Genomic DNA, 22,855 nt, shown 5'->3' on the forward strand with positions numbered 1-22,855 from the left:
TCACCCCATCCCCCCCACTCCCAGCCCCTCATGTCCATTTCCTTTGAAATACTTAAATGGTACTATTGAAGAAAAAAAATCAGAGGCAAATTCTGTTTCCAGAGAGCCAAATTTTCTTGCTTGTCATGGTGTTTCGCTCAGTTTCTTATGCTTTGCCTCATAGAGTACCTAACGAGTAAGTACGAGTAGATGGGCCTGCCCTCCAGACTTATTGCTCAAATGGCAAGACAGGAGAAGAGGATGAAAAAGAAAATGATGGGGACACTTCTTCCCTCTCCATGTCTTCTAATCCTTTAGAATATCCTGAGTTCTATCCATAAGCTCAAAATTAGTCTTAAGTTTGTGACTTGTAAAAAGAACAGCAGGTATGATGTTTGCTAAAACCAGTTCTGAAAAAAAGACTGAAAGGACTGTCTCAATACAACTGTGTGCTGGCAGGCTTTAAAAAAAAAATCAGAAAACAGTGATAAGAGATAAAATCATCATGAAATGATTTATTGAGAAAATGACCACCCAGGTGAGTGACATCACACATTCTGGGGATGCAGAATAGCTGTGGTCCTGGTCAGATGTTTAAAAAGAATAAATTCAGAAGCATGTGTGCATGTCTGAATCTGTGCGTATGCGAGTGCATGCGTGCGTGCGTGCGTATGTGAATGTGTTTGTGTGAGTGTATGTGCAGAAACTACCGAAGCAGATGGTAAGAGGGCGCTTAGAAATATATAGATGCTGCAGTTTACCCCCAAACCCTGGGGCAGGGGCATGTATTGTTCTCAAGGCAAAAATCCAACAGTCAATAATGGATGTTTGGACTGTGTAGCGCCAAGGGGCACCATCTCCTCAAGGGGACATCATCTGCAGCCCAGGCTAGGGAGTCCCTGGGGAGGGAATCGGGCTGTTACTCGGCTTGAGCGTGGAGAGGGCATCCACGACTGCAGGGCTGCTCTTCTTGGCAACATGAGCCGAGGCTTCTGCAGGGCCCTGGCGGATCTTGCCCTCTGCTCCTTCCGGGATGGGGAGGCGGGATCCGCAGCATGGCGGGGGCCTCTGCTGCAGGCCTCCAGCAACGCGCCCGCTCTCCTTGTCCTTCTCTGCCAGCTCCTCGGAGATGCCGAGTGAGGGCTTAGGACCAGGAGGGCAGCCTCGGTCCCTAGGGCGACTCAGCCGGTAGCTGAGGCCGGGCCTCCGCGCCGGCGGTGCGCCCTGGGGCCTTGCGGCAGGGGCGGGCCCAGGCAGGTGGGCGGCCTGCAGGCCGCGGTCGGGAGCGAGGATCGAGGGGAGGCCGGGCACGGCCTGGGCCCTGCGGAAGGGCGAGCAGCGCCGCCGTTGGTCTGGGGAGAGGCTGGGCAGGCGGCGCCTCGGACCCCGGGTCACGGTGAAGCCGTCGCCGCCGCCCTCGCCTTCATCGACGTCGTCCTCGGCGCCCAGGTGACGGCGAGGCTGAGGCGTGCGGCGGCAGATGTAGAAGCCGCGGCGGACGCCGGAGCGGTTGGCGGCGAAGCGGCTGCCCTCCACTGGGGCGCCCGCTGGCCCGGTCACGTTAGCGGCCTCGGTGCCCCGCTCGCCCAGCACCACGTCGAACTCCACCGTCTCGCCGTCGCCCACGCTGCGTTGGTACTTGTGAGGGTTGTTCCGGGCGATGGCCGTGTGGTGCACGAACACGTCTTCCTCCCTATCGTGTCTGCGGATGAAACCGTATCCTTTCTTCACATTAAACCACTTCACGGAGCCACGTACCCCCTTGGCGATGACCTTCTTGGGCGCCTTTCCCCTGGCGTCCGCCACCGCGGTGGCCTCGGAGATGGCGTCCCTGCTGAGGTTGCTGGCCACCAGGGCTCGGGAAGAATCTCCGCCTCCCAAGGACAAGAGACCCCTCTGCGCATCTTGAGGGGAAACTGAGGCGGCCCCCTTCCTGAGGGCGGCCTCTCCTGCCTCACTCATGAGGCTTTCCGTTCTCTTCTTTCTCAAAGAAATATGCGGGAACTCTCTCCCGGGGTGGGGGTGGGGAGTAAGGGTGAAGGAGGGGATCAGTCTTCAGGCGGGAGCCTACCTCTGGGAGGGATGGGGCCTGGGCCAAGGACTCGCTGGCTTTGCCCTGAGACTCTTGGGAGAGGGCTGTGGTGTCTCCTGGGACAACAGGGCTGCTGTGGTGACTTCTCAATGGCGGGGATGAGGAGATGGGCGGGTCCTAGGCTAGGTTCTAATGGGGGAGGGGCAGATGGGCTCCGCCATGTGCACTTGGTACCACTGTCACAGCACACCTTGGTCCCCCGTGTAGAAGGGGCACACACGAAGTTCTAGGGAGTGGTCTTCTAGAAGACCCTGTTGGTTGCTTGAGTGGATATGAAGAGAGGACCCACCTTCCATCCCTCGCCCTTGGTTGGGGAGATTCACAGCCTCTTAAGGGCACTCTCTCACAAAACCCTGGTCCTCTTCCAACCCGTGTGCCCTCTGTATGAGTAAGACATTTTGTGTAACTTGTGATAAATGACAAGCGAGTGAAATTAAGACTCAATCAAAGGAGCCCTTTGTGTGTGTGTGTGTGTGTGTGTGTGTGTGTTCAATTTTTCCCCCTTTTTGTTTGTTTGGTTTGGTTTGGTTTGGTTTTCCTGCAGAGGGTCAGAGGAAGCCTGGCAAGGCTAGAATGCTAGTACTGAGAGGATACTACACTAGCCCAGGTTAATCTAAGCGAGTGTTAAGTTTGTAAAGTAGTCAAGCTGAGTGGGGACACTTTTGTAACTAGAATATTCTGAAAATCCTGTTGAACTCTCGTGTTTTTGCCTACATAAAGCAAATGATCAGGCAGGGTAAAATAGAGCTCAAGTGATTCACCCCGATGCTTAACTGTAGATCCAAACATTTTTTTTTTTCAACTAACTTATGACTCTGTGATCTTCATTATAAATTGGGATTCCGATTTAACTATAAAGAAACCCTAAGAATTCAGCCTAACTTCAGTGCTGATATTGTGGTAAGGTACAGCTAGCTCTCTGAAATATAGCCTTTCTGAAGTGATGACAGAGGATGCTACAATAGTAGATTGTAACTGGTCAGAGTACTCGGTTTTCATTTATTAATAAGAATATTAGGCCAAGTTGGCCTGCCATTTTGGAGTTTACAGAAACCTCTCACAGTTGTGCATTTGATCCTTGCAACAACCCGCTCTGTAAGGAAGTGGGACAGGTGCTGTTTTAACTTGAGTTCGGCAGATAAGGGAACCGGGAGCAGAGATAAGAAGTTGCTTGCTTACGTTTACATATTTCGTATGGGGTGAACCCTTAAATCTTATCTCAGATAAGATTTTCACTCCAGGTCCACATCTCTTTCCACCACACTTCATTGTCCTTCATGTACAGTGATGTCACTGTTCCTTCTGATGTCAGTAAGAAAACTCGACTTATTGTAGTCTCAGTAGCCATTTCTTCATGCTGGTATAATACAAAATGGAAGAAGGGGTCTTGATTTTCATTTTACTCTTTGTTAAACACTTCTTGAGGCCAGGTCAAGATGGTGAGGTAGGTAAACGCTGTGCATGCCTCCTCCTATGACTGCCTTAAAAATTGCAACTAAATTATGAAACAGTCAACCCAGAGGACAATCTGAAGGCTAGCTGAACAGAACTTCTGTAACTGCATATATAAAGCGGAGACCACATCGAGACTGGTAAGAGGGGTGGAGACATGAAATGGGCTGGTCCCACACCCACGTGTGGTGGTTGAGCATTGGGAGAAATATCTTGTCTGCGGAGGCCCCCACTCTCCAGAAGAGCGAGGGGTCCCAGCCTCACACTGGGGCTCCTCAGCCCAGGGTTCCAGTGTCAGGAAGAGGAGCCCCCAAAAATCTGGCTGTGAAAATCAGTGGGGATTCTGGCCTTCCAGGTGAGACTGAAGGCAGAAGGAAATCCAGATGTCCCTGAACAGGCCCGCCCACAGACTCACTTTCTCGCAGGCACTCACCCTGGGCCCCGGTGGAGGGGTAGCAGCTTGTGGGGTGCCAGAGACATACAGGGAAAGACTGAGCGGTGTGGCCTCAGGGCAAGGGCTGGAGGGACAGCTGCCATTTTCCTTTTGTTGAGCCCTCCTCCTGTGTAGCCTGCAGGCGAGCGCCATCTTGCCCTGTTGGAGCCTGCCCAAAGTGAATCTTAATTGGCCTTCTGAGATCTGCCTGCTCCACCCCAGTGACTCCCTGAGCCCTCTGCCCTACCCAACTCGAAATTTGCTCAGCGGCAATTTCAGGTGGTTACTGGACAACCAGCCCCACCTCATGCTCTCAGCAGGATGATCCTTCGGCAGCAATTAACAGGCCTTCACTCGCCCACCTCGGGAGACACTTTCGGTGGTGGCAGTGAGCCCTGGCCCTAACTGTAGTATTTCTTGAACAAATCTCAGGGGTCCGTGGGCCCGAGGCTGGCACTGGCTGGCCTTGGTGTGAGCTGAGACTTTTGTGAGTGGCCACAGGCTCAGCACTGGCAACAAATCTGAATCTGCACCAACCTGGGGAACACCACTTGCACCACCATGGTGACTCCCTGAGACCCAGTCTATTCCAACTCTGGTACCCCAAGGGCTCATTCAGCTGCTGAGCCTTACAGACAGCTGGCAGACAGCCTCATGCCTGGGGGGTGCCCTGGGCCTTTTGCTGAGCTACTTCAGGCCCAGTACTGGTGGCAGTCTGCTTCAGATAGATGTGTGGCCTCTCCCACTTACCTCTAGGTCCAGCTCAAGCAGTGACTAAACACAAATAGCTTTGTAGATCCTACCAGGTAGACCCAAGCTGGTCACAGGCAGTGGCTGACCTTGACCTGTATGGGAGCCCCTCTCAAGGGGGTCAGGACCGACACATCCAGAAGCTGGTGTCAGACCTCAACAGAGAACCACCTGATTAGCCCCACAAGTGGCACACCCCATGAGTGGTCTCAACAGGCACACAAACCCACTAGGGCTAACTCCACTCTAGGGGTCAGCCCCCACACAGCAGGTCATCTGTTGTGGGTGTGGCTAATCCTCATAGCCAGTCAGCCCAAAAGTAAATCCCAACCACTAACATGCCAACAACAACCAAGGCTCAAATACAACGGGGAGGCACACACAACCACACGAGGGTCACTCCTGGAGCACCCGGCACAGGTGATCAAGGAGACTGCACCACGGGGCTACATAGGACACCTACTACATAAGGCCACCAGGCTAAGACTGGGTGATGTAGCAGATCTACCTAATACATAGAAACAAACACAGAGAGGTAGCCAAAATGAGAAAACAAAGAAACATGTCCCAAATGAAAAAGTAGAGGGAGAACTCTAGAAAAAACTACCAGATGCAGAGTTCAAAACACTGGTGATAAAGACGCTCAATGGACTTGGAGAAAGAACAGATGAGCTCAATGAAAACTTCAACAAAGCGATAGCAAGCATTAAAAGGACATAGAAACCATAAAAGAGAACCAGTCAGAAATGAAGGATACAATAAATGAAATGAAGAAGACACCAGAAGAAATCAATAGTGGGTGGGATGAAGCAGAGGATTGAATCAGCGATTTAGAACATAAGGTAGCAGAAAAAAAAAAAAAAGTGGAACCAGAAAAAAAGAAAAAGAAAAAGAGAACTCTGGGACAATATTCAAGTGTATTAACATTAGCATCATAGGTATACCAGCAGTAGAATAGAGAGCCAAGGGATTGAGAACTTATTTGAAGAAATAATGACAGAAAACTTTCCTAACCTAGTGAAGAAAATAGACATACAAGTCTAGGAAGCACAGAGTCCCAAATAAGAGGAACCCAAACAGGCCCACACCAAGATACATCATAATTATAATGTGAAAGGTTAAGGACAAAGAAAGGGTCCTAGGAGCACCAAGAGAAAGGCAGCTACTTACTTACAAGGGAGCTCCCATAAGCGTGTCAGCTGATTTCTCAACTGAAATTTTGCAGACCAGATGGGATTGGCAGGAAATAGTCAAAATGATGAAAAACAGTCCCTATATCCAAGATTATGCTACCCCACAAAGCTATCATTCAGAACCAAAGGACTAATAAAGATCTTCCCAGACAACAAAAAAGCTAAAGGAGTTCATCACAACCAAGCTAATATTATAGGAAATTTGGTAAGGACTTCTTTAAGAAGAATAAGAAAATAGTGTAAAAAGATTAAAAAAATATGAATAATAAAATGTCAATAACTGCATGTCTATCAACAATAACTTTGAATATAAATCAATTAGGTGTTCCAATCCAAAGGAAGAGTGGCTGAATGGATAAGAAAATAAGATCCTTATGAATACTGCCTATAAAAGATTCTCTTCACATCAAAAGACACACACAGACTGAAAGTAAAAGGATGGACAAAGATACTTCATGAAAGTAGAAATGAAAAGAAATCTGGAGTAACAATACATATACCAGGCAAAATGGACTTTAAAACAATGGCTATAACAATAGACAAAGAAGGACCCAGTAATCACACTTCTAGGTATTTATCTGCAGAACCCAAAACACTACTTCGAAGAAACATGTGGATTCATGTGTTCATTGAAAAATTATTTGCAATTGTGAAGATATGGAGGCAACCTGGGTGTCCATCAGTGGTTGAAATGATAAAAGTAAGGTTATACATATATTGGAATATTATCACTCAGGCATAAAAGAAAAATGAACTCTTGCCATCTGAAACACATGGATGGACCTAGAGAACATTGTGCTGAGTGGAATGCGTCAGACAGAGAAAGACAAATGCCATACGAATTCACCTATAGAGAACATTTTAATAGTTGCCAGATGGGATTGAGATGCGGGGTGAAAAGGACGAAGAGATAAAGGAGTACAAATTGGTAGTTGCAAAATAGTTATGGAGATGTAAACTATAGCATAAGGAATACAGTCAATAATATTGCTATAACTGTGTATGGCGTCTGATGGGAACTATATTTATTAGCATGATCGCTTTGTAAGTTATATAAATCACTACATTGTTATAAACTTAACAATATAGTCTAATCAGGATGTTGCACACCTGAAACTAATATAATATTGTATGCCAACTTTAATTTAAAAAAACTAAAAAAATATACATCAAAATAGGTCTCTAGAAATTATGTGAAGTCCAGCATAGTAAAAATATGAAAATACAGGGAAGATATAACATAAATAAGGGACAGAATATAAAATTCTAATATGTGGAGTGACCCCAGAAGCATGGCAGCATGAGGGATCTCCCCTGATCTCTCCCCTTGAAATTACAACAAACTGAACACCTATAATCCAACAGATAACAGCCAGCCTGCACACGAGCACCTCTGAGGGATTTGTGCATCAGAGCATCTGAAGGTGGGCAAATCACTTGAGAAAGGGAGGAGGGAAGGGAGAGAGTCACAATGAAAGGTGCTATGGAATGCAGCCTGGAGCGCCCTGCAGGGCTAGGGGGAGGGGAGGAATTCTTGGCATTTTTTTTAACTCTTCAAAGACCTAAGCAGTTCTGATTCAGTGATCAGCATATTACACACGGCAGAGTCCAGTGAACAGGGCAGAAAACAGGGCAGAGACCGAACAGGGAGGGAGCGACAGCAGTGTGTTACCATCCACCATTGCCAGGCAGATAGGCAAGTCACAGAGCCTGGCTGCCTCCCCCATCCTCCCAGAGAGTGCTTTGCTGTACCCTCCCAGACCTAGCAGCAGGGCCCAGCAATGCATCTGGCTATTGGGGGCAGTACTGGTACTTCATGGGCTCTTCAGAGGCTCGAATTTTTTTCTCCTTTTACATTCTCTCACAGGGGTAGAGCCCCAGGACCTAGGTGGCCCGGTAACAGAAAAGACACACACCTATAGAGGGAATAGAGAGCAATTTTAGCCCCAAAACAAAGATTTAGGAGGCTTGGGTAGTGCAAGAGGCTTGGGCACCACCTACCAGAAAACAACAACAACAACGACAACAACAACAATTAAAACAACAACAACAACTCTTTTAAACTATCTGTTACAGAGAATTTGCTCTGAATAATATCATGTTTTTTTAAAGCAGAATATATTCTCATTAATGCCTAGATGGAGAAATAATTAATCAAACACCATGAACAACAAAGACAGCTCAGAAAGAAAGTGAAAAATCTCCAGAAATAACAAGGATATAGAAATATGTGATTAAAACGACAGAGTGTTCAAGATTGAACTTCTGAAAAAAACTCAACAAGATGCAAGAAAATTCTGATTGACAGTTCGAAGACCTCAAACAATATCAATGGACAGCAGGAATACTTTACCAAGGAGACTGACACTCTAAAAAAAGAAAAAAGAAAAAGAAATTCTAGAGCTGAAGAACCAACTAAGAGAGATAAAGAATGAAGTTGCAAGCTCGGGAAATAGAGCTGACCACATGGAGGAAAAAACTAGTGGTATGGAAGACAGAAATCTGGAAATGGCAGAGAAGGAAGAAGAAAGAGACTTGAGAGTAGAAAAATAGAAGACCTCTACAAGAATTATCTGACACTATCAAAAAAAAAGCAATATAAGAATAATGAGTACAGCAGGAGGAGAGAGAAGGGAACAGATAGCATATTCAAACAAATAGTCAATGAGAATTTTCCAAACCTATGGAAAATACCTGGATCTTTAAATCTAAGAAGTAAACATAATACCTAATTATTTCACCCTAAAAGATTTTCTCCAAGACACATTATATTAAAATTGTCAAAAGTTAATGAGAAAGAAAGAATTCTCGAGGCATCCAGGGAAAGGAAGACAGTAACGTATAAAGGAAACCCCATTAGATTATCATTGGACTTCTCAGCACCATCCTAATGACCAAATAGTCAAACTATAAAGAAAGAAATTGCCAGCCCAGAATAACATATCCAGCAAAGCCATTCTTTAAATGTGAAGGAGAAATAAAGACCTTTTCGGAAATACAGAATCTGAGGGAATTTTCTTCCACAAGGCATACATTACAGGAAATACTGAAGGGGATCATTCTAACTGAAACAAAAAGACAAAAAGTGCCTAACAGGCAGAAGGAAACAGAAACATGCAACCCTTATTAAGAACAGGGTATTATACACTTAAATATTACATAATGGTTAAAGGTACTAAAAACACTTTAAAAAGAAAAGAAGACAACAGCTACTGGAACCTGGAAGGAAACGTACAGCATAAATAGAGATAGTTTGAGACAAAGAAGACAGAAAAGGGAGGAAGTACAGATCTGAATCTGCAAAAAGGAACAGAGATAAGGTGAAAGCAGAAGGAAGAAGACTACTGCATAGATAGATAGATAGATAGATAGATAGATAGATAGATATAAACTTTCCTTTACATAAGCTTAATGGTAACCTCTCAAAAAAAAAATCCTGAACTGAGACACATAACATAAAAAAAAAGGTGCAGGGCGAAAAAACAAAACACCACCAAATCAAATTAACAGATAGAAACGCAAAGACAAAGAAAACAAAAATGGCTGTAGGAAAACCTCATATTTTGAAAATCACTCTAAATGTAAATGGACTGAACTTACCAACAAAAAGCCACAGAATTGCAGATTGGATCAAAAGAAACACAAAACTCAACCATATGCCACCTTCAGGAGACACATCTCACCTGCAAGGACAAATACAGACTCAAAGGGAAAGAGTGGAAAATGATATTCCAATCTATCAGCATCCAGGGAAAAGCAGGTGTACCCATACTTATGTCTGACAAGTCGGACTTCAGGAAAGAGACAAAGATAGACAATTCATAATTCATAATGATAAAGGAAACAATACATCGAAAAGACATGACACTTATCAAAATGCTCCCAATCGGGCAGCACGAAAATATATAAGACAACTACTAACACAACTAAGGAAAGAAACTGACAAAAACACAATTACAGTAGAGCACCTTAATACCCCGCTGCCAGCTATGATCACCCAAACAGAAAATCAATATGAGAATCAACCTCAAATGACACATTAGACCAATTGGATGTAATCGACATTTACAGAGCCTTTCATCCCAAAATATCAGATTACACATTTTTCTCTAGTGTACAAAGAACATCCTACGGATAGATCATTTGTTGGGACACAAAACTAGCCTCGACAATTTAAGAAGATTGAAATCATACCAAACATATTCTCCAACCATAATGCTTTGAAACTGGAGATCAACTGTAAAAAGAAAGTGGGAAGAACCTCAAATATGTGGAGATTAAACAACACACTACTAAAGAACAACTGGGTCAAAGAAGAAATAAAAGAGATCAAGAAGACACATAGAACTAAACAAGAATGAAAGCATAACATAGCAAAACGGGGGACACGGCAATGCGGCGATAAGAGGAAAGTTCATATCATCACAGGCCTATCTCAACAAACAGAAAGGATCCCAAATAAACAACCTTATTACATCTTATAAAAAACTAGAAAAAGAAGGACACATGAAGCCCAAAGTCAGCAGAAAGAAGGAAATAATAAAAATTAGAGCAGCATTAAATAAAACTGAGAACCAAAACATGATAGAAAAAAATAATAATAATGCAACCCAAAGCTGTTTTTTTGAGATTAATAAAATTGATGAAACCCTGGGTAGACTCACTAAGGAATAAAGAGAAAGGACACAACTAAACAAAATCAGAAATGATACAGGAGAAGTTACGACAGATATCACCGAAATACAAAGGATTATGCAGCAATACTATAAAGGCTTATACGACACCAATAACCAAGAAGAAATGGACAAGTTTTTAGAAATATACAATCTTCTTCCTAGACTGAATCATGAGGATCTGAAGTCTAAATAGACCAATCGACAGTATAGAAATTGAAACAATCATCAAAAACCTCCCAAAAAGTCAAAGTCCAGGACCAGATGGCTTCACTAGCGAATTCTACCAAACATTCAAAAGAGATCTAATAGCTGTTCTTCTCATATTTTTCCAAAAAAATTGAAAAAGAGGCAATACTTTCTAATGCATTTTATGAAACCAATGTTACCTTGATACCAAACCCTGGTAACTATAGCTCGAAAAAGAAATCTATTGACCAATATCACTCATGAACAACAGATGCGAAAATTCTAAGCAAAATACTATCAAATCAAATACAACAACACATTAAAACGATTATACAGCACGATCAAGTGGGCTTCATCCCAGGTGCACAGGAACGGTTTGACATATGTATATCAATACATGTGATACACCACATAAACAAAATATAGGATAAGAGTTACGTGATCTTGTCAATAGATGCAGAAAACGCCTTTGACACGATACAACATTCATTTATGATTAAAACACTTAATAAAATGGGTATAGAAGGAGAGTACCTCAACATAATAAAGGTTATATACGACAAACGCTAAACTAACATCATACTTAATGGTGAAAAACTAAAAACCCACCCTCTAAGATCAGAAACAACACAAGGCTGTCTGCTTTCACTACTATTATTCAATATGGTGTTGGAAGTCCTAGCCAGAGCAATCAGGCAAGAGAAAGAAATAAAAGGCATCCAAATACGGAATAAAGAAGTCAAATTGTCACTTTTTGCAGATGACATGATTCTCTACATAAAAAAAAAAAACAAAACACCTAAAGCCTCCACTAAGAAACTATTAAAACATTAAACGAGTATGGTAAAATTCAGAATACAAGATTAATACACAACATCCATAGCACTTCTATAGCAATGAATTTTCAGAAAAATAAATGAAAAAAAAATCCTTTGCAATTGCAACCAAAAAGAATAAAATACCTAAGTCTAAACTTAACAGAGCATGTGAAAGATCTATACACTGAAAACTATAAGACATTATTAAAAGAAATTGAAGAAGACACAAAGAAATGGAAAGATATTCCGTGCTCGTGGACCGAAAGAATCAACATAGTTAGAATGACCTTATTACCCAAAGCATTATATAGATTTAATGCAATCCCCATCAAAATTCCAATGGCATGTTTTTAAATAAATAGAACAAAAAATTCATCAGATTTGTGTGGAGGCACAGAAGACTACGAATATCCAAAACAATCCTGGGGGTGGGGGGAAGACTGGAGATATCACTCTGCCTAACTTCAAATGACACTACAAAGCAACAGTAATTGAAACAGCATGGCATTGGTGGAAAAACAGACCAATCGAAAAGGACCAAGAGTCCAGAAATAAACCCCGTCTATATGGGCAAATAATTTTTGATGAAGGAGCTTAAAAAATGCATAATAGAGAAAGGAAAGCCTCTTCAATAAACGGTGCTGGGAAAATGGGAAAGCCAGATGCAAAAGAATGAAACCAGACTGCTATCTCTCACCATACACCAAAGTTAACTCAAAATGAATCAAAGACTTGAATATAAGACCTGAAAAAAATAATTTGCATAAATTAAAACATAGGTGCCAAACTCATGGACCTTGGATTCGGAGACGATTTTACGAATTTGACCTCAAAGGCAAGGGATGTAAAAGCAAAAATAAATGAATGGGACTATATTGAACTAAAAAGTTCCTGTAGAGCACAAGAAACCATCATCATCAACAACAACAATAACAACAACAACAACAACAACAGGCAACCATCCAAATGGGAGAAGATATTTACAAACAATGCCTTCTATAATGGCCTAATATCAAAAATATAAAAAGAACTCATACAACTCAAAAATTAAACACACACACACACACACACACACACACACACACACACACAATCCAATTATCAAATGGACAGAGGACCTGAACAGACACTTCTCCCAAGAAGACATACAAATGGCCAAGGGACCTATGAAAAGATGCTCAGCTTCACTAGCTATTAGGGAAATTAAAACCACAATGAGATGCCACCTCATGCCTGCTAGAATAGCTGTCATTGACAGGGCAAGTAATAACAAGTGTTGAAGAGGTCGTGAGGAAAAAGAAATCTTCATACACTGCTGGTGGGAATGTAAATTTGTGCAGCCCCTATGGAAAACATTATGGAGGTTCCTCAAAAAATTAAGAATACGATTACCATATTATGCAGCAATCACACTCTGGGTATCTACCCCCAAAATTTGAAATCATTTATTCGTAAAGATATATACACCTCGATGTTCATTGCAGCATTATTCACATTGCACAAGACATGGAAACAACTGAAGTGTCCTTCGATAGATGATTGGATAAAGAAGTTGTGGTACATATATACAATGGAGGATTGCCCAGCCATAAGAAAAGATGAAATACTGCCATTTGCGACGACATGGATCGATTTTGAGATTCTCTTTCTGAATGAAATAAGTTAGACAGAAAAAGTTGCGATTTCACTTATACGTGAGATATGAAACTGATAGCAATAAACAAACATGGCAAATAAACAGAGACTCATGGACACAGACAGTGGATTAGTGGTTATCAGAGGGAAGGGGAGAAGGGAGGAGGTAGGAAAAGGTAAAGGTGATCAAATAGATGGTGACTGAAGGAAACTGAACTTTGGGTGGTGAACACACAATGCAATATACATATGATGTTTTATTGTACACTTAAAACTTATTTGATTTTATTAACCAATGTCACCCCAAAAATTTTAATAAGAAAGGGAAAAAGAGAAAAGAGAGAAAAAATAAACTCAGAGACTGTGTGACTTGGTCACCACTGTATCTCTAGCGTGTATCACAAAGCCTGACACATAACCATTTGTTTAATAAATATATAACCTCTAAAAAAATCTAATATGTGTAACTGTAATCATAGAAATTAGAGGGAGTGAGGCTGGAACAAAATTAATATTTTAAGATATAATGATAAAGGGGATTAAATATATGGTGACAGAGAAATTTGACATTGGTGGTAAGCACAGAATGCAATATACATGTGACATATTATTGAGCTGTACACTCAAAACCTACATAATTTTATTAATTGATGTCACCTCGATAAATTTAATATAGAAGAAATTTAGTTTAAATACTTGAAATAAAAGTCTTTCAAATAAAAGCAAACAAAAGAATGTTAAAATTCATCTCAGATATATCAGTTTAATTAATAAAGGAAGTCAGGGAAATTCATTTAACTTCATTTATCCATTCGACAAACATTTATTTTCTAGATGAGTGATATTATTTTATGTATTTAAAAAAAAATCTATGGACCGAAAGAGAGAGAGAGGAAACAGAGAAAGAAATGAGATGTATAAACATACAAAAATATAATAAATTTTTGTTGTGAAAAAAGATATAATGGCTGAAAATATAAGAAATTTAAGCTTTAGATAATATAACTTCAACGTGGGATTTCAATAAATGAATAAGTGAACAGACAAAGCTAGTCTAGGCACATCATGGTAAAACTACTAAATATCTAAGAGAAAGAGAAAGAGAAAGGGAAAGGGAAAGAGAAAGAGAAAGAGAAAGAGAAAGAGAAAGAGAAAGAGAAAGAGAAAGAGAAAACGTATAGTGTTTTGAAACGAGCAAAGCAAAGAGCGAGAGCTAACTTGCAAAACACACACACACACGCACGCACACATATACACACACAATATGTGTTATGGACTGAATTGTGTCCCCTTAAAATTTCTGTTGAAGTCTTAACATTCAATGTGACTATATTTGGAGACAGGAACTTTAAGGAGGTAATTAAGGTTAAAGAAAGCCACAAAGTTGAAGCTCTAATCCAATATGATTGGCCTCCTTGTAAGAAGAGGAAGACACACCAGAGATGTGCATACACAGAGAAAAGGGCAGGGAAGAACACAGAGAGATGAGGCCATCTGCAAGCCAGAGAGAGAGGCTTGAGGAAAAATGAAACATGCTGAAACCTCAGTCTCGGACTTCCAGTCTCCAGAATGGTAAGTAAGTAAGTAAGTAAGTAAGTAAATAAAATACTTAAAAAAAATTTGATAACTTGCAATTTGTAAATTTAATATATGCAGTATGTTACTTTGATACATTTACATATTGTAATATGATTGGCATTAAAGCAATATATATCACATTACATCACTATAGTATAGTACCTTTGACTATATTCATTATACTGTGCGTTAAATCTCTATGACTTATTTACTATTCATACATTTGTACCCATAAACACCTCCAATCTTATCTCCCCACCCCCATCCCAATAACCACCATTTTACTCTTTTTTAAAAGGATTTGACAGTTTTTAGATTCCATATAAATGATATCATGCAATTTTTTTCCCCTCTGTTTGACTTACTTAGCATAATTTGCTCGAGGTCCATCCATGCTGTTTCAAATGGCAGGACATCTTTCTTTCTCATGGCTGAATAATTTTCCATTGTGCATATATACAACATCACTTTTATCTGTTCATCTCTTGATGGGCATTGGGGTTGTTTCCATATCTTGTCTATTGTGAATGATTCTGCAATAAGCATGGGTGCACATCTATCTTGTCAAAATCCTGTTTTCATTTGCACTGGGTATGTCCTCAGAAGTGGAATTGCTAAATCATATCATAGATCTATTTTTAATTTTTGAGGACCCTCCGTATTAGTCTATACAGTGGTTGGACTGATTTACATTCCTACCAAAAACATTTAAGGGTTCTTTTTACTCCATACTCACCAGCACCTGTTGTCTCTTGTCTTCTTGCTGATAGCCATTCTAAAAGGTGTAAAGTAATATTTACTCGTGGTGGTGATTCCCATATCCCTGATAATTAATAATGTTGAGCATCTTTTTATGCACATATTGACGATTTTGATGTTCTCTCTTGAAAATTGTGTATTTTCTGCCCATTTAAAATCAGATTGTGTTGTTCTTGCTGTTAATTTTTGTTCGTTTTTTTATATATTTTATCTATTAACCCCTTATGTGATACATGGTTCGCAAATAGTTTCTCCCATTATGAAGGCTGCCATTTCATTTTGTTTATCTTCTTTGCTGTGCAGAAGCTAAGTTTGATGTAGTGCCATTTGTTGACTTTTTCTTTTGTTGTTTGTGCTTTCAGCGTCATGTCCTTCAAATAACTGAAAAACCAGTATGGATGAGTTTCTTCCCTATGTCTTCTGCTAGGAGTTTTGCAGTATCAGGTCTTATGTTTAAGTCTTTGATTCATCTTGAGCTAATTTTTCTTTTGGGATGTGAAGCACGTGTCCTATGTCATTGCTCTGCATATGTTTAACGAGTTTTCCCAGAACCATAAGTTAAAGAGACTATCCTTACCCACACTGGGTCTTCTTGGCTCCCATTTTGAATACTAGCTAACCACAAATGCTGGGGGTTCATTCTGAGATCTCTATTCTGTTCCATCGGTCTATGGGCCTATTTTTGTGTCGGTACCATACTGTTTTTATTACTATGGGTTTGTAGTATAGTTTGAAATCAGGTAGTGTGATGCCTCCAGTTTGCTCTTTTTCTCAGAACTGCATTGGCTGTCCCTGGTATTTTGTAGTCCCATACAAATTTTAGAATTATTTATTCCATTTTCGTGATGAATGTCTTTAGTATTTTGATGATAATTGTGCTAAATCTGCAGATGGTGTTGGGTGGTATGGCCCTTTTAACAACATTTATTATTTCGATCTGTAAACTCAAGATGCCTTTGCATTTGTTTGTATCTTCCGTTTCTTTCAGCAACATTTGTAGTTTTTGTTATACAGATTTTCACTCCCCTGGTTGAATATATTAATAAGTATTTTATGGTTTTGGATCCTATCATGAATGGGATAGTTTATATCTTTTTCAGATGCATTGTTACTAGTGTAAAGGAATGCCACTGATTTCTGTAAGTTGATTTTGTAACCTGCCATTTTACTAAAATCATTGGTTTCTTTCAACAATTTTTGGTCGAATTTTTGGGATTTTCCGTGTATAAGATCATGCCATCAGCAAATAGCAGCAGTTTTACTTATTCCTTCCAGATACGGATATCTTTTATTTCTTTCTCTTCCCTAATTGCTCTAGCAAGGACTTCCAGTGCTATATTGAATAGGAGTGGTGAGAGTGGGCAGCTATGTCTTGTACCTGATCTCAGAGGAAATTCTTTCAGTTGCTCTTCATTGATTATAATGTTAGCAGTGAGGTTATTCTATCTGTTCTTTATTATGTTGAGATATGTTCCTTCTATACCCAATCTGTTAAGAATTGTTTATGACAGAAGTATTTTGTCAGATGATTGTTCTGCATCTATTTAGATGATCATGCGATTTTTATCTTTCATTTTATTTGTATGATGAATGAAATTCATTGGCTTGCATATGTTGAGCCATCCTTACATCTCAGGAATAAATCTCACCCAGTCAATAGTGTATACTTCTTTTAACATGTTCTTCAATTTGATTTGCTAATATTTTGTTGAAAATTTTTGAATGCATATTTATTGGGGATATTTCTCTACAGTTTTCTTTTTTGTGATATCCTTATCCGGTTTTCACAGATAAACTTCTGAGGTGATAACTTTAAAAACATATATGTCTTCTATGCTATGTAGATTGTTTGCATATAATTGGGTATAGTAGTCTCATAATTCTTTGTAGTTCTGAAGTATCAGTTGTTATGTCTTCCCTTTCATTTCTAATTTTATTTATTTGAGTCTTCTCTCTCTTTTTGTCAACTTTGTTTATCTTCTCAAATAACTCGCTTTTAGTTTTGTTGAATCTATTGTTTTCCTAGTCTCTATTTCATTTATTTCTGCTTTGATTTTTATTATTTCTTTTCTTCCATTATATTTTGACTTATTTTTTCTAGTTTCTTAAGGTGTAAAGGTAGGTTGTTTGAAATCATTCTAATTTTATCATATATGCATATATTGCAAAAACTTTCCTCTCAGAAATGCTTTGGCTGGATTGCACAAAATTTGATTTGCTGTATTTTTATTTTCATTTGTTTTGTGATCATTTTTTATTTCCCTTTTTATTTCTTCTTTGACTCAATGGTTTCTTAGAAGAGTGTCGTTTAGTTTCCACATATTTGAAGATCTACTCGCTCTCCTCTTGCTGACTTCTAATATGATATCGTTGTGGTCAGAGAAGATAGTTGGCATAATTTCAGATTCCTTGAATTTTCTAAGGTCAGTTTTGTAGTCTAGAGTAGCATCTATCCTGGAGAATGTTTTATGTGCACTGAGAAGAATGCTCTTGGGTGTAATGTTCTATATATATCTGTTAAGTCCATTTGCTCTAACATATATTCAAAATCCAACATTTTTTTTTCTGTCTGGATGATTTATCTGTTGCTGATAAGTGGGAGCATTATAGGCATCTACTTTTACTATATTGCTGTATATTTCTACCTTAAGATGTTATTATTTGCTTAGTGTATTTTGGTGCTCAGATGTTGGAAGCATACATATTTATAATAGTTATATCTCCTTAATATGTTTGCACCTTTATCATCGTATAATGGCCTTCTTTGTCTCTTGTCACCATTTTGGATTAAAGTATATTTTGTCTGATATAAGTATGGCTACACCTACTTTGTTTTGATTATCATTTGTTTGGAGTGTCATCTTCCACCTCTTCAATTTGAGGCTGTATCTTTGAAGCTGAAATGGGATTCCCAAAGGCAGCATACAATTGGGTCATGTTATTCAATCCATGCAGTCACTGTGAGCCTTTCGATTTGTGATTCGAATCTTTTACATTTAGGACGATTATTGACACATGAGTTCTTACTACTGCCATTTTATCTTTTGTTTCTGGTTGCTTCATATTCCGTTGTTTCTTTTTCCATTTCTATCTGTCTACCCTTTTAAGTTGGTGGTTCTCTATGATGAGTTGTTTGATAAAATAGTCCTTTTTTTTCTACCGATAGTAATTTATTTTTATGTGCCAACATAGGTTCTGTTATTCTCCCCATGCCCTTTTGTAATTTTGTTGTCACAAATTATCCATTGTTATGCTGTGAGTTTGTTAACGAGTTACAGTAGCTATGGTTATTTTTAATGTTTTTTCCTTTAACATTTATGCTATAATTAAGTGTGTAATCTTGTTCTAAAACAGTGTAAAACAGTGTTAAAATTTCCTGAGTTGGATTATTTATCACCTCGCTTAAAGTTTTGTGTACTTTTGTCTTTTCATTTTAGGTAGAAGAACTCCTTTAAATATTTCTTATAAGGCAGTTCTAGTGGTGGTGAACTCCCTCAGCTTTTGTTTGTCTAAGAAGACCTTTAGTTTGCCCTCACATTTAAAGGATGACTTTGCTGAATAGATTAGTCTTGGCTGGCAATTTTCATCTTTCTATATTTTGAATATGGTGTTACACTATCTCCTGGCTGAGAAATCTGCTGATAGTCTAATGTGTGTCTCTCGTAGGTTACACCCCTCCCCCCGTGGTTGCCTTTAAGAGTCTTTATTAACCATTTGCTTTTGACAGCTTTGTTAGAATGTGTCTCAGAGAGGATCTTTTTGCATTGAGATAGTAAGGCGACCTATTATCTTCATGAACTTGTATGTCTAGTTTTTCCCTAAGTTCGGGAAGTGCTCAGCTATTATTTCTTTAACTCTTCTGACCCTTTTTTTTAATTCTTCTTCTCCTGCTGGAATACCCATTATTATTATGTCAGCTCACCTGATGAAGTGTGATAGCTTTCACAGGTTTTTTTTTCCATTTTTTAAAAAAACTATGTTCTCTCTCCTCTTTCACTTGAATCATTTATAGGTTCCTATCTTCAGGTCACTTATTCTCTCTTCCATCTGATCTGATCATTTATCAACACTTTCTAATGCATCTTTTCTTTTATTTATTTAGTTCTCCAGCTTAAGAATTTATTAGCTTTTTTTTTGGAAATATAATCTCTTTGATAAAGTACTCCTCTGTTTATTAATTTTAACCCCAAATTTACTGATTTGCCTTTCTGAGTGAGAACATAAGTTTCTGTTGTTTAAGCCACCCAGTCTGCAGTATTTAGATATGGCAACCCTATCAAACTAAGACACAAAAGAGGCCAGAAAATAGTAGAATGATATCCTTAAAGAGTTGAAAAATGATCATTGTTAACCTATAATTATATCTCTATCAAATTTTTATTCACGAGTAAAGGCAAATAAAATGCAGACAAAATTTGACTTTTTTTGCTAGAGAACTCACACAAAGAAATAATAACTGCAATGCCTTAGTCTAAATGAAAATAAATTCAGACAAACTGAAATCCCTGAAGGAAAAAAAAAGGAAAAAATAAAGATAAAGGCAACATAAAATTATTGTATTTAATGTTGATAATGTCTTGTGGTATTTAATATAAATTTAAAATTAAATTCAGTTAATACAATTACAAAAAATATGGGGTAGCTTCATTGTTGTTTAATGTTCTAAGTTCTTAACATTGTGGAGAAATGGTAACGATACTAATTTATATCACGCATTAATAAATGAATGTTACACACTTCATCCCTAGATTAATCATTATTTTCTACTATTGATTCCATTTATATAACATTTTTAGATGTAGCATTTTTTTAATTCAATTACAGTTGACATTCAATCTTACTTTAGTTTCGGGTATACTGCCTAGTGGTTAAACATTTATGTAACTTATGACGTGATCTAGTGCCCACCTGGAACCATACATAATTATTATAATATTATTGACTATGTTTCCTGTGCTGTGCTTTTCATCCCCGTAACTCTTTTGTAAGCACCAATTTGTACTTCTTAACCACCTTACCTTTTCCACCCAGTCTCCCAACCCCTACCCATCAAGCAACCATCAGTTTGTTCTCCGTATCTAGAGTCTGTTTTTGTTTTGTTTTGTTTGCTTATTCTGTTCATTAAATTCCACATATAAGTGAAATCATATGGTATTTGTTTTTCTCTGTCTGACCGATTTTACTTATCATAATACCCTCTAGTTTAATAATTATTAAAGTAATAAAAATGCATCAATGCTAAGCTAATATAAAATACAAATTCGAGGGCATAAAATACTTGATTATACCTAAATAGAACAAGATAGGCAAGATAAACTATGGAACAGATGTGAAATTGAGATAAATAGCTCAAATATTAAAATTATGTATAATAGATATATTACATATATTACATCTAATATACATAATTAAGTTAAATTAAAAAAAGAGAAAAATCAAATGAAAAAGCAAAGACTGACCGGATAAAATAAATTACAGGATGTCAGAAGTATGGCAGAGTGAGGAATGTCCCTGGATCTCTTCCCTTGAAATAACAATGAAGCTGAACATCTAAAACTCAACAAATAACATGTAACCAACACTCAAGAACTTCCGAGGGTTTGATCTGCTCACAAGAGCTTCCAGAGGTCAGAACACTGGGAGGCTGGGAGATAGATTGGGAGAACAGAAAGAAAGTATCTCATGGCAGCCAGAGATGACTGCACGAGGAGGGGGAGAGGAGAAATTGTGGCTGGTTCCCTAAACATCTCTGCCTGAGGGATCAGCAAGTTCCACGCAGCGGAGGCCAGGGGTCAGGGCAGAAAGCAGAATGAGAACTAAGTGAAGAAGGGCAACGGCTGTATTTTAGCAGCCAAGGTTGTGAAGCAGGAGGTTAAGAACCAGAGAATAGCAGCAACACTCACCCACCAATCCAGAGTACACCCTCTCTCCACCCCCATATTCTCCCAAACTTACCATCCTAGAGACCCAGCAGGATTTGAGCAAATGGTACCAAAACAGAAACCACTGTCGGAAAGACTGACAGGGGTTGGGACCAAGGGAGCCAATCATGCCTTGAATATTTCATACACCAGGGAGGGAAAAAGGCATTATTACCTTCAAAACAGAGATCCAAGAGACTTGGTGCCACCTACTGGAAATCAAAACAAAAAACAAAAACAAAATCATAAACAAACAAACAAACAATAAAACACCCTATCAACAGGCTGCTATATAATAATTCTTTCTGGACCAAAAAAAAAAAAAGGCAGAGTATAGAGTATACCCCCATAAATGCCAGGTGGAAAAATAGTCCATCAACCACGATGAACAACCAAGGTGACTAGAAGGCTGGGAAAGAAAGAGAAAATCTCCAGAAAATAAGCATACAGGCATAAAAATATGCAACTTAAATGACAGAGAATTCAGGATGGTACTTCTGAAAAAACTCAATGAGATCTGAAACAACTCATATCAACACTTTCAGGAATTGAAAAAAAAATAACAATAACAAATAGATGAGCAGAATGAGTTATTTAGCAAGGAGAATGAAACCTTAAAAGAGAAGCAAATAGAACTTCTGGAGATGAAGAACACACTAAAAGAGATGAAGAGTGAAATATCAAGAATAAGAAATATAGCTGACCAGATAGAGGAAAGAATCAGTAATATCAAAGACAGAAATCTAGAAATAATTTAGAAGGAAGAAGAGAGAGACTGAAGAATGAAAAATAATGAAAGAGAAATAGAACTAGCCGACACCATCAGGAAAGGCAACATAAGAATAATAGACATACCAGAAGAAGAAGAAAAGGAGAATGGATTAGAGAGCATATTAAGACACGTAGATGATGAGAATTTCCAAAATCTAAGGAATGAGCTAGAGCTCGTTGACTAGAAGTCAAAAAAACACCCAATTATCTCAACCCAAAAAGACCTACTCCAAAACACATTATATTAAAATGATCAAAAATTAATGTCAAAGAAATAATTCTCAAGGCAGCCAGGGAAAAGATGACAATATCCTATAAAGGAAAACCAATTAGACTATCTTTGGACTTCTTCTTTACAAGCAAGAAAGGAGAGAAACCAAATATGCAAACTACTAAATGAAAGGAATTACCAGCCAAGAATAATGTATCCAGCAGAGCTCTTCATTTGCTATAAAGGAGAAATAAAGACTTCCACAGACATAAAATGTTGAGGGAATTCTTGACTAAGAGGCATGCATTACAGGAAATACTGGAAGGGGTATATATAATCAATCTATGAGTAAGATGACTAGCAAGCAGACAGAAGCAAGATAGTGCAATGCTTATTAAGAA

At 39.0% G+C, this 22,855-nt stretch overlaps 1 protein-coding gene across 1 annotated transcript; it reads right to left on the minus strand.

The window, feature by feature from the left end:
* Positions 1 to 867: 867 nt before the first annotated feature.
* On the minus strand, positions 868 to 1,941 carry LOC107506329 (Y-box-binding protein 3-like). The gene has a single exon (XM_016137015.2). It carries the CDS (start codon positions 1,939 to 1,941, stop codon positions 868 to 870), a length of 1,074 nt encoding a protein of 357 aa, XP_015992501.2.
* Between the last annotated feature and the right edge of the window lie 20,914 nt (positions 1,942 to 22,855).

Source organism: Rousettus aegyptiacus, unplaced genomic scaffold (genome assembly GCF_014176215.1).
Source record: "Rousettus aegyptiacus isolate mRouAeg1 unplaced genomic scaffold, mRouAeg1.p scaffold_m13_p_9, whole genome shotgun sequence".
Classification (NCBI taxonomy): Eukaryota; Metazoa; Chordata; class Mammalia; order Chiroptera; family Pteropodidae; genus Rousettus; species Rousettus aegyptiacus.